General features: G+C 44.5%; 1 protein-coding gene across 1 annotated transcript in view; it reads right to left on the bottom strand.

The window, feature by feature from the left end:
- The window catches only part of Kdm3 (Lysine demethylase 3), a 247,992-nt gene that overhangs the window by 177,889 nt on the left and 55,407 nt on the right, over positions 1-14,696 (bottom strand). Inside the window, 1 exon segment of the mRNA XM_086903087.1 lies at positions 2,958-3,057. Coding sequence (XP_086759213.1) covers positions 2,958-3,057 — 100 coding nt within the window.

Here is a 14,696-nt window from a genome sequence, read left to right on the forward strand (position 1 = left end):
AAAAAGGGGAGGGAAGAGAGGAATTACAGCGACGCACTTCAAAGGGGAGCCCTCGTTACTTTATTAGCGCGTGCCTCCACCACGTAGCTCGCGGAAAGAAAGATCGTGGCTTTGAATCTTTGAAACGCTGGATAATGTTCCCGGAACGATCGCATAAATTTCTTTGCCTTTCCACGCGGCGAGCAGAGGATGCGACTCGAAATTCCATTCTTCCAGATCTCTTTCTTTCTCCATTTCGACTCTTGGTCTTTTTAAATTTTTAAATTACAATTCACTCGAGGTTAATGAATTAATTTCTTCTTGCAAACAAGAAGAAGAATTAACTCTCCTTTAACTTATCCTGTTTCCAAAAATCGAACGATCCTCGAGGATGAAATCGCGAGACCAAGCTCTCGAATCGACCAAGCTTTCGAGAGGTTTAGAGGCGATCTAGAGGCTCGAGTGGAAACGTGGAATAGAGGAGCGATCGAGCCGGCTATATTTGACCGGGTGACGTAAGGGGACTTTTGCGATGCACTCGGCGCTCTTTAGACTTCCTGCTGTTTCTCGCGGGGAAAAAAGAAAGGAAGGAAGAAGAAAAGCCGGTTTTTGAGACACCAGAATTGCTTCTTTCCCGACGAAAGATGAAAGGGAACGAGTGTTTTGTTAACGTTCGGTTCTTTTTTCCTTTTCCTCCTAATATCTGGTTATTTCTGCTTTCGAACGAAAGCGACGCGAGCATTTGTTGATATGCAATTCTCGAAATGTAAATTACACACATCTGAGAAGCAAGAGATTGAAAGGAATATCTTTTAAAAACCCGATATTTTACGATTATTATACTTTTTTTTGCGCACGACTATTTTTACATTAACGGCATCGAGGCGTCGCAATTATGCAAAATGCATAAATAAAGGATTCTTGCTTCGTAGAAAGAAAATGCTAATTATTTTCCCCCTCCTCTCCTCCCTCCCCCCCTTTTTTTGTCAGACTTGCGTCAGATATCAATACCATTTACATTTACCTCGCCTCGATATTCAACAACAATTTTACTTACTTCTCAACGATCTATCAATTATTATCCCGCATATTTATTCTCTCGTTCAAGAGAGAGAGAGAGAGAGAGAGATTTCTCACGAATTATTATTATTATTATTATTATTATTATTATTATCGAATAGTAACTTTTACACGACAAAGTTATTTAAAATTTACATTCAAGTTTATTTCAAGAGGTTAAGTAACAGCGGCGGTCGGATCGGCCAACGTGTCAATGACAATGTGCCAACCGCTCGGGACGGTCAGAACAACAGAATGAAATTTATTCCTCAATGGCTATGAATAGATGATAGGATAAATAATTTTACCAATTTTAGAAACTGCCCGATCGGAGGGGGAGGAGGGGAGTCGAGATTATTTGAGAATAGAATTTGGCCGATATATAATGGTTATTTGCTTAAGCACATTGAGAGAATAGTTTCCGGAACGGCGAGCGAGGTGGTCTTTCGTTAATTTCCTGCAGCGAATCGTATTGTAGGGGGGCCAATTTCCGTTGATAAATATACTATATACCGGGGTAGGTAATTGGAGCGCAATGCCGCGACGAAAATCGGATTACGGATTGAAATTTCACTTCGCTTCGTAGGTATGTTGGCTTGTCGGTTTAAATTTGACATTTAAAATACGGGACAGCGTGTCAATTATTCAGGTATTCGAGCGGCGGCGGCGGCAGCCAAGAAAGTGCCGCGATCCTTAATTGATTTAATTTTAATTCATTAAGGATCGTCTAAAATTAGGCGAATAATTAACAACTCGATTAATGTGACGCGTAACGGGAATTTTTTCCACGGATTAAATTTGCCACGCGATATAAATACGCTAAATGTGTTACCAAATAGTAGATCGCGTTAATTGTTCATTCTCGAACAATGCTTAAGTTTAAAGTGAATTTATCCCCTCGTCTAGAATCATTCAACTTATATATCAATCTATAATTCCTCCTCTATCGAGTGTAATAATAACCCGTCTATGATGACGAAAAGCATGGCGCTTCGTACGCCAATATAGAAATGATTCTTTCCAACGTTTTAAACGATCTTACGTGATACGATAGAGAAACGAGAAGAAATAACAGTGGCGCTAAAATGCTCGAGTAACCTAGAGAAACGAAAGGAAAAGAGAGAAATATATATATAAGAAAGAAAAGGTTCAGAATCCCACAATTTCGTTCCATCAACATCGGGAGGAGCCACGAGAGTCAGCACTTCCTTCCTAGCTGAAATCCCTCCTACGATTCCCCTCGTCCCTTAAAAACCAGAGATTCAACCAGACGAGTCTTTTGTTTGTGGACCGGTTCTTCTTATAGTTCTTCGAATCATTTATTCCCCTCGGCGCGCCCTCCTCCCCACATATCTTTCCATCCCTCCCCACTCAACCTTTTTTCCCTCCGTCCCACCACCCTTAACTTCTCCTTTCCCTTTCACGGCCTCCTCTTTTTCTACACACGTATTCCCCTCCCTCCAAATCCCAGAGGGGCGATGCACTTTAAGCCCTAATTCCATCTCGCTCTTTCGACCAGTTTAATCAATGAATCGAAAATCTTCCCCGATCCTTATCATGATTCCATCTCTCTTCGTGTTGAACATTATTTAGATAAATCGATATTTCGGTAATTATTATTCATTAAAAAAGGAACTTTCTCGTTTTGAAGATTTGGAATAAAACTTTTGTTTGCATAACTTGCAAAGAAATATTTGCAACAAAAAAGTAAGTCGAATCGAGGAAAATAAAATAGAAATCTAATCATACTTTGTCTCTATTTCGATCGGCTAAGAATCGTTTATTTCATTTTCGCATTAATATCGCTAACTAACATTAGTTAAACATTTTCGAGTATCTCGAAAAAGTCATTAAAAAAAAAAAAAAATAATATCCTAAATAATTTCGCCATCCTTGACGAATGTTCAGAGAATGCCTACCTTTCTCGAGATGCTGAGAAATAGGGCTTTGTATCCTAGGCGCGGTGTGCAACTGTGCGGCGTTTCCAGGACGTCCTCGGGGCCTCCTTCCGGGTCTCGGCTGAAACACACAAGAAGGAAAAACAAGCTCAACAACAACCTTCGTCCTCCGATTATATATAAATATAATAACGACGAAAATGATAAAATCCTCGATAAAATATTCGATTCGAAGAAGCGTTCCTTTCCTACGTCTATATTCTCTATATTCTCTTCTGCATGATCGTAACGTCGGTCTGGCCCCATTTGTTCCCGGTCGTAAAGTCACGCGACGAGGCCAACTTGGACAGGGTTGCGAATAAACGGGGTGCAGGCGGTCCGCGTCTTTGTTCAACTGGCGCATTTATTACCGTAGATAAACGCGACAGCGCGGACGGTACTAGAGATAAACGCCGCGTTCGCAGCGTTCCCTATACAGGGTGATTCGAGAGAATTCTAATAACGATACACGCGTCCATAGAGTATATATATATATATAGTATATACACAATTTCTAAAAAGATCGACGTGGCGGGTAAAAAAAGTTGGCCGTTAATTCTTCGTTTCGAGTATTCGTGGAAGCGTTTCTCTTTTTTTGCCCACCGAGCGCGACCGCGCGCGACAAAAACATCGAGGCGACCGGGTGTAGCAGGATGGAAGGGCGAGGAAGGGAATAAGAAAGAAGGCGGGACGTAGGCGAATTTACGAGCGTGGAAAGGATACGCGCGGCTGGATTATCGGCGAATATTCTCGAGACTCGAGGGAGAGTGAGTGAGAAAGAGAAAAGAGAGAGAGAGAGAGAGAGAGAGAGAGGGAGATAGACCGCCTCGAGAGAAATTAAAAGCCGGTCGTTTCGAATATATACGAAAAGGTGATCGGGAATTGCCTCCGATGAGATTGCCCCTCTAAGATAAGAGGACTTTGAACGGCTGAAACTCTCGAGATCCATCGGAATAGCCTGTACAGGACGATAGGAAAAGATTAATTCGTAATTCGTGTAGCCTATACACGAATCCTACTTTTTCCACGCGGTTCTCGTGTTTCCCTTCGGTCGAAAGAATATGCCTCCCGGGACAACCTCCCTCCCCCGATGCCAGAAAAGAAGATTCCAGCCTGTTTTATTGTGAATCGAGGTTAAAGTCTCTGGCACGGGACCAGACATTTCACCTAGGCCGTCGCATTCCGCCGGATGCACATGGCCACGCACATTATGTGCCCCTTATGTAGTCCCCGCGTGTGCCTTCCTCACATACCGACCACTTCCCCTTATGTAGCACCGGCCGGTGATCTACGACTCGTGTATACACAGGCGAGCATTAAAAGGGGAGGCGGTCCTCGCCGCGCGGCGCGGAGAGGGGGGAAGCTCATGAAATAAATAGTTTGCGCCGTCGCTCCGGGCTTTGTGTCGTCGTTGGTGCGCCAGTGGCGTAGGGTCGACTCTACGATACCCGCACCAAGAATGCGGAATAAGTGGGCCGACCGAGGAATCCCGAACGACCAAATTATTGATGTCTCGCACACGTCGCTCGCTATCTATATATATATATATATATACATACGCGTGTCTAACAATCGTTACCGATTCCTCGATGGTCGACGATTTATTGTCATTTTTTTTTTTTCTTCTTTTTTAACACGATCGCAATTGTCCAAGCGACAAAAATATAGATAGATATTATATTCGTCGGCGCTTGTAAACAGATTCGATAACGACGAAAGTGGCGCAGAGAGCATCGTAAACGGGGTCGTGTGGAGGGATTGATTGCACTCTAGGCGGAGCGCTGTGCACTTGCTCACGGATGATCTCGTAATGCCATTAACGGGCAACCTCCACCGGTGATATCGTCGCCGCAGGCGGATATAGGCAGATATAGCACCTTTTTCCGGCATATGCTAATCTAATTAATGGGTACACGGAAAGTCGAAAGTGGGTGCGTGTGCTTTAAGTGGTTATCTATGTAACTGGAAAAGATCAACGCGTATTGGCGCGGGGATAACCGGGGATAGGCGATCCTTCTCGTCAACACGGATTAATTTCGATAATTTTGATACGATAACGTGATGAACTGTTGATGAATTTAATTTTAATCTTATATTTTTAAGATAAAACGACGAGGAGGAACAAGTTGTTTCGCTTTGAAAATTTGATTTGTCGTTTACTTTTAACTTTCGAAATGTTAACTTTATGGCATCGCGCATATATAAATTTTCTTGCAAAATTTTCCCTACTGCGATATTCGATCGTTTTAAACGATATTTCGCCATAAAAAATAATAATAATAAACACGTCACGTTGTAAATAAACAATGTTTTTAATCGCAATTTATTCTCAGACAAGGACTCGACTGGCCAGCTCGGAATCAGCGTGAACGAGCTGTAACAATTTTCTTGGCGCGTAATCAACTCTATAACTGCTCGCGAGCTCCCGTATAAATTACGATTTCTTACTTTCGCTTCCCCTCTTCGATGTAATTTATTTAATTTATCATTCTTCGATCATCGATATTCGCTTGAATCAATTTCACTTGGATTTATACCTTTAACATTTATTAACATATAAAAATTCGAATTCGAAAATACGACGATACGTTAAAAAATAAAATAAAATAAAAAGGTTAAACATCGTCGTCGAACGGACGATGACTACTTGAAACTTGAATCGTAAATATGGAAGCCAAATACAAATCGAAAGAAGTATGACCCGTCACCCCATTGCGATCCTTTACGATTCTTTACGAAACTTTAGGAACAAGGTTCACGCTCCATTTTGTAACGTATTTCACGATACATTACAAACTTTTGATCGATAGCAGACACGAAGGGTGGTGGTACGATAAAGCTAGCCAGCTCACTTGTTTACCAATTTTTACCGCCTACCTTGGTGCGGCCAACCGGTTCTCGGGGATACCGGTTACTCTTTCCTGCCTGGTGAACTGGTCCACCCATGCCCCCCTCTCGCCATTTTATCCTACCCAGAAATCTCGACGAAATATCTTCCCCTCTTTTTTTTATCGCTCGCACTTTCCTCCGTCGCCCTCGATTTCATCCTGAAATTTCTCTGATCCTTGCGATTAACCGATTCATCAATTTTTTTCTGATTGTATCGTGGAAAAAAATTCGCAAAAAGTATGCAGAAATACGAAGAAGAGATTATTTTATTATCCGATGGTGACCGAATCGACGTAACCGGCCGTGTCGTTTACTCGATTTTGACATGCGACAATAACCAGTGCACGGGAGAGAGAGAGAGAGAGAGATACGTGGGTCGGTGGACGTGACTCGTTTTATCTATGCGCATACTTGACTCGCATGCAAGTCAAGTATCTCGATGAGGTATTGACAGTCAGAAGGGATCCGTCTGTTCGTACCTTGACGCGCGATAAGTGACAACGACTGATAACAGGCCGCGTGTATTCACGCCCATTAGCACACTGCCTCGATCCTCGAGCGGTTGTTGCTCGATCGGATCGTCGAGAATTCGATTCGCGCAAACTTTCCAGACGGACGAACAACCAGTAATTTCATCATCATTCCTCCTCCTCCTCCGCCCAGGATCGAATTCGTTCGCCAATTAACTCTTATTTTCCCGAATTTCCACTCCGAAACGTTACCGGTGAATGGGCGACGTTCGAGTCGAGAGATTCTCCTCCTCGGGTAAATTCATTATCGACCAAGTCGAATTGTCCCGTGTTCTATGAATAATTCGTGGCCGAACTGGTGGAGAGATCTTTCTAAGGGGGAGGAGGTCTCTGGGAATAACACCGCCCGATAACAACGATCGTTTAAATATGATCGAAATATTGCTATTTCAGTAGGTGAACTGTAATTTAAATATAACGTCCTATTTACTGGCAAGATATAATGGGAAAAACTAAAAATTTCCTGCGTGAAAAATTCAGGTTTGGCATGGAAGAATAACTTTCAATCCCAGTTCCAGACTCGAGAAAGGAAATTTTAAGCTAAATTGTTCCTATAACTCTCTATACATAGGGTGCTAACATTATTTTAAAAATCAATAAAAAATAAATAATAAATAACAAAATTATTTATAAGTGTGATCGATAAGCATTGAGAAACACTGGAATGGATTAATAATCGAGAACGAGGACGCGTTGAAGATAAAAGGAAGGGAAAATTAGGGAGAAAAAAGAGAATGGAAAAAAAAAAAAAAAATTAATCCAGCAAGTGGTAGAGAAAAAGTTTCGTTTCTATCGATTCTTTGAAAAGTGGCGACGCGGTTAAATCGCGCCACCCTGTATACGCATTCATGAATAGTACACGCGTCCCGTCGTTCGCAAAGAGACGCAGGCAGCAGACGCGTTTATGTAGACATTCGTACATATGTATATGTATGTAGGTAGATACGTATGCGCGCGGCGCTCGCCTCTCTCGGCACATGGCCGATGTTCTATATATAAGCGCGTTTCTATGTAAGCGGTGTGTGTAACGGCAACGGACCGGCAGATATTCCGATCGATCGTAGCCCGGGTTATCTGACTGCCAACGAGAATTCATTTTCCCTTCCATTCGTCTCTCTTCCTCTCCGTGCCACTCTTTCCCCTTTGTCCGTCTCTCTCTTGCACCCTCGTTCACTCGTTCGTTGTGCACCCACACAACCCACCCTTTCGCTCTTTCCATCACCCACTCTTCCACCATCTCGCTTTGCTTCCCTTTCTCGCCGCCGCATCTCCTCTCTCCTCCTCCCTCGTCTTGTTTCATTCCTCCTTCCTACGCGTGGGTATAAAGGATCTCCTACATTAACGTTCAAAAGTTTATACACGCGTGTCAATAAGGAAAAGGGTCCTTGAATTTCTCCCCCTCTCTCCACCCAGAAGAGATCGATGCTTCTTCTCTTTATGCGTATATCTTTCAATTAAACCGTTCTTCTTTGTTACGGAATCTTGTGTGCCAACTCGTCCGTGTTCATCATGGCTCTATGAATATTCTCGGGTTTTCTGTTTAAGTTATATGTGTATATACGATCGATTATATGCGTGTTTATCGTTTATATTTCGTACGAGTTGTGTACATATTTTTTTATCTTCAATATTAATTTCAGACGGTGTGTAATTAATTCATCCTTGACTCGATAATAAATGAACGATTCTTTTTAAATAGAAAATGTTTAAAGTTGTAAAAGCTTGGAAATCTTAGGATCGAGTTAGCAAACGTTTACGCAATTCTCTTTGAATTGATGCGGAAGCGGTATGTTCTCGAACGACATCAGTTTCTACGAGTTATACCGGCTTGTAAGTTCGCATACATTATCCAGAGGCACGATAAATGCCTGCCGTGTCTCAAGTACACCGACAGTCGACAGACTTTCAAAGTTGTTTCTTTCGAAAGCAAACTTTCGTACAAGAAAAGCATGGATATTTTCTTTCTTTCTTTTCTTTTTTTTTTTTTTTCCTCCATCAAATGCCTTTCCCCGTGGCTCGAGATTCGAGAAACTTTTGATAAATAGCGTATTTCGAATCACGATCGAAATTTCGTTTTTTCCCACTCATTGCATTTCTATTCGCGAGAATTTTTGGTCTCGTTAATCACATTACGCATGTGGACGAGATAAAAAAAACTGGCAAGGGGAAAGGATAGAAAAGAATAATGGAATCAACCATCGATTCGTGACGTTCGACGAGAACCAAGCGCTTTTATCGTTTCTCCCCACGTATTTTCCCGGTATCTTCTATAAAACTGCCTTCTCCGACTCGTTGTTTATGCTCTTAAATTTCTTTCGATATCAATCATCCGTGAATGTATGCGAAGAATTGTAATGCGATGGTGTTAAATTCAAAACGAGATTTCAAACGAGAATATATATATATATATATATATATATAAGATTCGAAACGAGAAACGAGAGAACAGAATTTCTGGAATTTTCGTAGCGTTTGATCAAAACTATAAAGTGAGCAGTAATTTTTTCGTTCATTTTTGGATACGAAGAGAATATTTAAAAAATTTAACTGACACATTTAACGCGTCAAATTTCTATATTTTAATCTCTACATCAATATTCGTTCGAGGATTTTTATATATATATATATATATCGAAACATTTCGTATCTTTTTGCTATCAAAGATAAAATCGAATATTTAGCGAAAAAATATTGTACTCTCGGTACTCTTGGTTTCCATCCATTTTATAAATTAAAACATAAATGCGTAACGAAAATTTCAAAAAGACAAAAAACGAATCGTTCCTAGTTATCGACAGATTCTCCGTTCGTGTTCAACTCGTACAAAGTTGTAGAATCACGTTCTATTTTCCGAGCGAGTTGATAAGGAAATCGTATTAAATCTGCTATTAAACGCGGAGGTGGTAATCAGAGTGAATCTTTAGCGATGAAACACTTACGTCTCGTGGCGTTGGAACCGTGGGATTGTAACCAGTTCGAGCCGGTCACTATGGTGCACGTTTATCCATGAAATATGGCCGTCCGTCGCGCTTGACTTTCACTTTACTTGACACAGCACACAATCATTCATCGACCGTCGAGGTTAGAATTAAAATCGCGCGTGACGCGTCACGAGAAACCGATATATGTATATATATATATATGTGTGTATATATATATACATATACACTCTATACGTATGTATATATACACCCACCTCCTCTCACGATTCTGCGTTAAAATCCTCCACTTGAAATGCGACGTGTTTTTTTCACTGTAACGATCATTCCCGATGTTCACTCGTCGTCCTTCGAAGCGGAGCTGGCAACATCGATCGAACGATTCTCTCGCTACGAGCCTCACATATCGATACGGATCTTGATCTCTCTTGGAACTCGAATGCGACGACACTCGGATATTTAACGAGAGCAAACCCTTCGAAATATTCTACGATTCCGAACGCGTTTAGCTCTCGAAAGCTCGATGAATCGAGCTTGAAATAATTAGTAAATTCCGTTTAAAACGTTCGACCGGCGTATCGTGCTCGCTGGTTAGAAACGCGGCGCTATCGTTAGGGAACACTGCGTCTGGGAATGTTGCCAATTCGAGGCGCATTTCACTCGCAACTCGCATCTATCGCGTAAATTACAATTTCTTTCACGCGCGTCTCCCGGAAGATTTATCGCGATTCGAAAACACTCACACACCGTTTTGAACACGAGCCGAATAACTTTGAATTGACCAGCGTGAAAGCATTCGCGTCGCAAATATGGCTGGACAGAGTCGACGCGCCTCGAGGAACACTTGAACCGTGTCAAACTCGTTGATAAAGGGAGCACAAAGTCAGATCGAACCGTTCGAACGAAACTCTCGACTCCGAATAATCGAGCCCCTGCCCGTTATACGCGTCCAACGAACCGAACCGGTCAATTTTCATCAACTCGCAAATACACACATACACGATGTTCGCGTGCCAAGGACGCGTAGCAAACTTCACGGCAAAGCGATTGCGAATCGCGGCACCGCGCGTATCGTTGTTGAGCTTCCTTTTCGAAACCAGCTCCGACGGCTTTCCTCACCAGTAATCACCTTTTTTCTTTCTTTTCCTTCTCCCTCCGGAGATCTCCACTCTCGATCCTTTTATATTTTTTCCATCGGCTCCGCTGCGTCTTCTGTTTCTGAACCAGCGTAACAACACTTCCTATTTCCGGTTATTATTACTAACTCGGAACCAGGGAAAAAGCACGGAACCAACGGATAAACGCCGGCACGAAAGCGTCACTACCCGTACGCGCCGATACGACACGGCGGCAACAATAGAAAATCTTCGGGGTGGGGTAAGCCGAGAGGGTGGGGGGCACGTTCACCCTCGAGACGACGACGACGGCAAGTCGACCAGTGTAGAGACAAAAGCGCGCAGATGATCAGACACGAACTGCGATACGCGCGGCCCGCAGTGCTGCCGTCTACTGGTGCTCCGTGATCTTCGTGGAATCGTCTCCCCCACTCCGCCCCTGCTCCCGGCTCTGGCCCCCTCAACCCTCCCCACGACTCACCGTCACCCGATCACCCGATCCGCCACTCCCTCCTCGCTCGCTCCACTCGCCGGACCACCTTTCCCCTCTCCCCCCCGTTATCACCCGGCCCGCCCGTCCGATCCTACCCCTCGCAACTCTCCTCCTCCCACCTTATCCGTTCCGTTGCCACGACCCCTATCTCGAGACCCTAGGCAACGAGCAGCCGCCTTCGAAAACCGGGAGCGTCACGCGAGCGACGATAATATTGCAAACGTGGCTCGTTGATGCATACCCGATAAACTGTCGCCCTTTCTCTCTCTCTCTCTCCTTCTCTCGCATTGCCCCACCACTTGCCCTCTCGCTTTCTCTTTCACCGAGACTCGTTATCTTCGCGTTTCTAACGCGATTCCTGGCCACCGTGTTTCGAAAGACGTTCCGTAACTGAATTTTAACTATGCGGGGACTATATGTATATCGATATCTGTGCTACTACGTTTTATCTCGATTTTAAAGAGTTTTAAAATTTTTTTTATTCGTATCGAATTATACTATAAGCTGTTTAAATTTTCGCATTATCACGCAAATACGCTTATAATCCGAATTGCATTTCGAAAATTTGAAATCTTCGGAAAATTTCTGTAATCCACGTTACATCCATAATCGTTCGCGATGTGTTTACCAATGTGTGCTCTCGTTAAATCCTGTTACGTCGGTGAATTCAACGGTACAATTTGACAGTATAATTTTCCGAAACGGGGAAACATCGCGATTTGCATAATGTCGATCGAATCGATATAATTTATTAACCTTCTCTCTTTCTCCCAAGATGAACAGAGAGAAGCGAAGAGAGAGAGAGAGGGGGGGGGGGGGAAAGGAATCTTTCGCGCTCGGTTCGGCGCGATCTCACGGATCGATGGTATCTGGAGCAAGTTCGCATCGGTCCGGCTCGAACGAGCGCGTCTCTCGCCGAGTCTACCTTGCGCAAGAGGTAGTATACCTTCGCTAATTTTACCGTGGCGTGTATGTGAATAGAAGCCGAGATTGTACGCGGAAACCCATTGTGAGTTGGCGAACCGTGAACGAAATGGCTACCTTTACGCTTTGCCGGCTACGAGTATGCGGAATTTATTGGCAATCGATACTTTTGTTCAGGAGCGTGTGCCCCGGCTCTTTTCGCCAACCTTCTTCTCCCCATTCGTTCAAACAGGAAAGGCATCTTTCCTCGATATTCTCCGATATTCGAATGCGCGCCACTCTTTTTTTCACTTCTATTTTTCTGCACGATCGATTCGATCGATCGGCGAAACTTTAAAAAAAAAGAAAAGAGAAAAGGATAAATAAAACAAAGCGCGGTGATTCGATGCATCCGTGCGCGAGGATAGACAGCTATGCATAGACGATGCGAAACGCGGAAGGTAGGGCGAACAAGTCACGGAGCGTGGCGGCTTTATTTATGAGGCTTACAAAGTATCGATCCGGCACGTCATTCGGGAGTAGTTCGGCCAGCCGGGAACTTTGTTGTCGGCCACTGAAAGTTTCTAAGCGGGGAAAACTCCGGCACAAACAGGTGGAACGGGCGATGAAGGCCTTCTGGCGCCAGCCAATGCTACGTGCTTGTGTGTATACATATATATATATATATATATATATATATTTATATAGCGCACTCTCATACAGAACCGGCCTCTCTACACACACACAGACAGACATCGAGCGTACACGTGCAATTGAACCCTCCGCGCGTTAACAATATTGAGAGAGTCGGCGCGAAGGAGGGGGTCGCAAACAACCCTCCGCCACGAGAGATTCAAGGAGGAATTGCCAGGGTCAACCTCGATCTATCGCGAGATGCTGCGGAATAAACGATTCTCCGCGCCATGCCTCCATTCTTCCCGAATAACTCCTCCTCTTATCGATCATTTCCAAGGATTTCGTCTCGTTTTAATTACCCATCCATCCATCCATCCATCCACGTTTTAATTTATTAACAATCGAGATGTCGAGAGGCACCGTTTCGTTGGCGACGATTCGGGAAACGATAAGTGTTTGGAAACGTGGATATAATCACGGCGGATAATTCATGGGGGAACAGAAAACGAAATACTCCGGGATACTTCAAGCTGAATAATTTATTCGCAAACGTGTACTCGTGAAAGCGAGGGGAAGAGGGGAGAGAGAGAGAGAGAGAGAGCAACGTGGGCGAGGTGGAAACAGCTCGTGCGGTCGATTGCGGTATCGCAATTAATTTACGTGCCATTTCTTAACGAGTATTTCCAATGTTCCTCTCTCTCTTTTTTTTTTCACCCTTGTATCGGGCAGTTTAACGAATTTCTCTTCTTTTTTCCTCGCGAAGGTAATAATTCCATCTTCTCTCGTGGTTAAATTTTCACCAGGAAACTTTCCATGCAAATTTAATTAATCGATCTAAAATTCTAGGGGGAGAAAAATATGCGAAACGAAATAGCGGCAACGAAACAACGATAATCTGACTCGTTTGAAACTCGGATCGACGACATCGAATCTCTCTCGTTCGACGCGTTGTTGCCAACCGGAAAAATGCGAGGTGTCCGGGCAACCTCGTTAACGATTCACCACCGACGGTATCGGTGTTTAACGATTTGACCACATTTGAGAAGCAAAAGTACGAGAGGTGGCAACGAGGAGGTGGAAAACGTCGTGAAAACGAAAACTCGCAAAGCGGCGGAATTCGAGGCGAAATTCGCCAATTTGTAGGCTGATGTTTTGCGTTTAGCCCCGGCCGGGCAGGGATGTGTTTCGCGCCAACCGCCAGCCCCACCACCGCCTCCCCCACCCCCCACCCGACCCGACCTGCCCGAGAATCAATACAGCTACCCGACCGCCGCCCCAACCCAGCAGCCCCACCTACCCTTCTTCCACGCTACGCAACCACCCCCTTTTCCCATTCTCGAGTGCCGATTCCCATTCTGGGTTCGCAGCTTCCACCCTCTCCACGTTTCTCTTTCTGCCACTCTAACCCCCAGGCCTGCATTCTCCCCACCCTCGAATACCCCCCTCCCCTAGTCAATCCATTCTGATCCCTTTTCTCCCCCTCGTTTCGAGGGGCGTCGGTCCCGCTCCGCCGGGCAACCTCCTCCTCCTCCTCCTCTCCCACGTGGAGAGGCTCGGCTGGTTTCCTTCGGGCCGCAGACTCGGCCAACCACCCCTATTGGCTGAACGACCGTTTAAAGCGGCGGCCGGATGTATCCTCGAGGAGGTATATAAAGACGATGATGATGAAAATGGGGGGGGGAGGCAAGAAGAGCAAGTTTACGAATCGCGGTGAACTTGAGCGGCCGATTGGCGACCGGCCAACCCCCGAGGGGGTGTTTGCCCGATATTTACATTCGGTCTGTCCAGTGTGTTTCTGGCTATATTCGTTTCGATTGTCAATCGAGCGCCCGATCGATGAAAAGAGGGGGGGGGGGAAGAAAGATGTGTGCGCACACCTCGAATCGCTGCAACTGGTGATCATCTTTGACCGACCGTCTCCTCCTCTATCCAGCTTTGTCTCGATCAGAGAAGCAGGCGGCGCGTCGACGAGAGGAACACCATCGAAAGCCTCTCGAAATGGGGATGTGTTTAATTGACGAGCCCCTCCCTCTCTTTTTTAAAGAAGCTGTTCGTCGATTTAATGAGAAAGGAGGGAGGACTATCGATCTCCTTCTAACCTTTCTCACGTAGGCAGGAATGGCGGGAAACGGAGGAGCAAATATTTTTTAATTCACCCGAACACTTCTTCGTCACGCTTATTCTTATACGCGAGAAAAATGAAAATGGATTCAAGG

The sequence above is a fragment of the Apis florea genome, unplaced genomic scaffold (assembly GCF_048593485.1).
Source record: "Apis florea isolate Af1SG1 unplaced genomic scaffold, ASM4859348v1 contig_2274_pilon, whole genome shotgun sequence".
Taxonomy (NCBI): domain Eukaryota; kingdom Metazoa; phylum Arthropoda; class Insecta; order Hymenoptera; family Apidae; genus Apis; species Apis florea.